Genomic DNA, 2,358 nt, shown 5'->3' with positions numbered 1-2,358 from the left:
TTGTTAGGATATGTCTAGTTGGGATGGTCAAGAAAAAAATTCTTCAATGTTTTATGCCCATCTTATTTATTTCCTAGTTTGAAATGGGAAAAGAAAAAAACTGACCCTACCAAATGTTTTGATTGAATTATTTTACAATGAATCTATTCTTCAATATGCTGAAATTCAAACTTACATAATGTTACTTGAAATCAGTGTGGTATAAGTTAAGACTTAAAAATCGTTTTGCTTACAAGTGTGGTATTTTAATAAGTTTAAATGTTTACAATAGTCAATAGTTAATTATTTACCTTAAGGAGATCTATTTCTTTGATGCAATCAGCACGTGCTTTGGCATCCATTAAATCAAATATCTAAAAATAGAACCCAGAATTATTTAATGAAATAATAACCTATAGTTCAAGCTACCACATAAAGTTGTTATAATACTCTGCATATAATTACATATACACTAAGAAATTTTTCTTTCTGATTAGCTTTTAGTTACTGAGAGATCTGAGGGTATTTTATCACATGTTACTACTAAAGCTTACATTTTTACCTCCAAAGGCAGTCAGTACTAAAAATGGAAAAAGAGAAGATCTAGATATCTCTTGACACTCAGGCTGTAAGTCCAAATGAAGAGAATGGAAGTTATGATCATTAAGATAATAACAAAATAATAGTTAATATAATTGAGTAATTAATATATGTTAAATGTATTGTATGAACTACCCTCATTTAATCCTTATGAGGATGATAATATTAGTATTCCCATTTTACAGATGAAGAATAGGTTTAGAAAGCTTAAGAGACTGACAAAAGGTCACACAGCTAATCAACCGACCAACCAGAATTCATTCTCAGAGTTATACAATTAGAACTCAAGCCCTAAACCTTAATCTGTTTGATCAAATCATGTCTAAAAGGTCTCATGCATGCATTCTTGATGGGGGTGATAGTGATCCAAGGGGGTGAAAACTGGTTCTTTGAAGAGAGAGGTGACAAAATTTTACTCTTCTAAAACACCTGTGTTTTAAGTATAAAACACAGGTACACATACAGTACCTAAACAGATACCTTATATCTATGGTATTAAAATTTCATGGGAAGGGGGGTAATTAGGAAAAAATGTCTAAAAATGTTCCTTGGGGTATTATAATAAAGAAAAGGTTGAGAAATATTAGTATAATGTAAATAATAATAATAATAATNAAACAAAGAAATCTCTCAAGGTTTTATGTGTATGGAAAATATACAAATAAAAAAGCTACCTAAATATTGCAGAAGATATCTGAATAAGTCAATAATGCAAGCTGATTAAAATCCTAGTCACATAACAGATAAAAGAATTTAATGACATTTTTAGCCATCAACTTCATCCTTCCTGATTCAGAGAGCCAATATGTTCTAGAAAAAGTAGGTGTGTAACTTGAAAGGAGTGGTATGATGCAAGTCTTTTTAACTAGGGAAGGAACTACTGAACACCTACCAGGGAGTGATGGTCTCTTTAACATACATTGCTTTAATTTTCACAACAATCTTATATGATAGGTAGTACTGGCTCAATTTAGAGATGAGGACTGAGGCTCATAGAGGTTAAATAATATGATCATGGTCATAAAACTAGTAAGTGACAGAAGCAGAACTTGGAGCTAGGTTGTTACAGCTCCACAGTCTATTTTCTCCATTGGTCCAGGCTACTGTGAAGTCTAATGCATACACAACTAACTAATGGCACTAAAATACTATATATTTATATATGCGCAAAGTGTACTATCAGAAACCTAAAGAAGGAATCCCCACATGGGGAGGAGTAACATTAGAGCTGAACCTTGAAAGAACTATAGAATTTTGCCAGCCAGAAATAACAGATATCTAATGCATAAAAGTAAATACGATAAGGATAAAAAAAATTAAATATAGGATAATTACAGCTTATATGAGGCAACTTTTGCTGGATATCATTCCTAATATCCAAAGATGCACATGGCTCTAATTTTTCCTTAATTAAAAAACTCAGTGCAAAAATATTAAATAAAATTCTAAAACAAAAATAAAATACAAACTCACTGCCTTAAAGAATTTTAGCTTTTATCTTGAATGTTATAACCACAAAGAAATGATAAATGTTTAGGTGACAGATATGTTAACTATTCTGATAGTTATAATATATGCATGTATTGGAACAACAAATTAAATCCTGTCATAAACATGTACAAAGAAAAAAATTTAAAAATTAAAAATTAAAATAAAAAAGAATTTTAGCTTTTGCTTAGTCCCTTTCATTTCTTCTACAAATTTTTATACATAAATTGTAAAATATAAATTAATAAATTTGTAAATAAATTTTTTTATTATAGTGAAAATAGAAGCAGT

The 2,358-nt window shown here is 29.6% G+C and overlaps 1 protein-coding gene across 1 annotated transcript in view; it reads right to left on the bottom strand.

Annotated features, from left to right (window-relative positions):
• The window catches only part of NEK7 (NIMA-related kinase 7), a 100,039-nt gene that overhangs the window by 58,525 nt on the left and 39,156 nt on the right, over nucleotides 1–2,358 (bottom strand). Inside the window, exon 4 of the mRNA XM_008579421.1 lies at nucleotides 291–353. Coding sequence (XP_008577643.1) covers nucleotides 291–353 — 63 coding nt within the window. The remainder of the gene's footprint in view (nucleotides 1–290; nucleotides 354–2,358) is intronic.

This window comes from Galeopterus variegatus, unplaced genomic scaffold, assembly GCF_000696425.1.
Source record: "Galeopterus variegatus unplaced genomic scaffold, G_variegatus-3.0.2 Scaffold1882, whole genome shotgun sequence".
In the NCBI taxonomy this organism is placed as follows: domain Eukaryota; kingdom Metazoa; phylum Chordata; class Mammalia; order Dermoptera; family Cynocephalidae; genus Galeopterus; species Galeopterus variegatus.
This window is presented reverse-complemented; position numbering and strand designations above follow the sequence as displayed.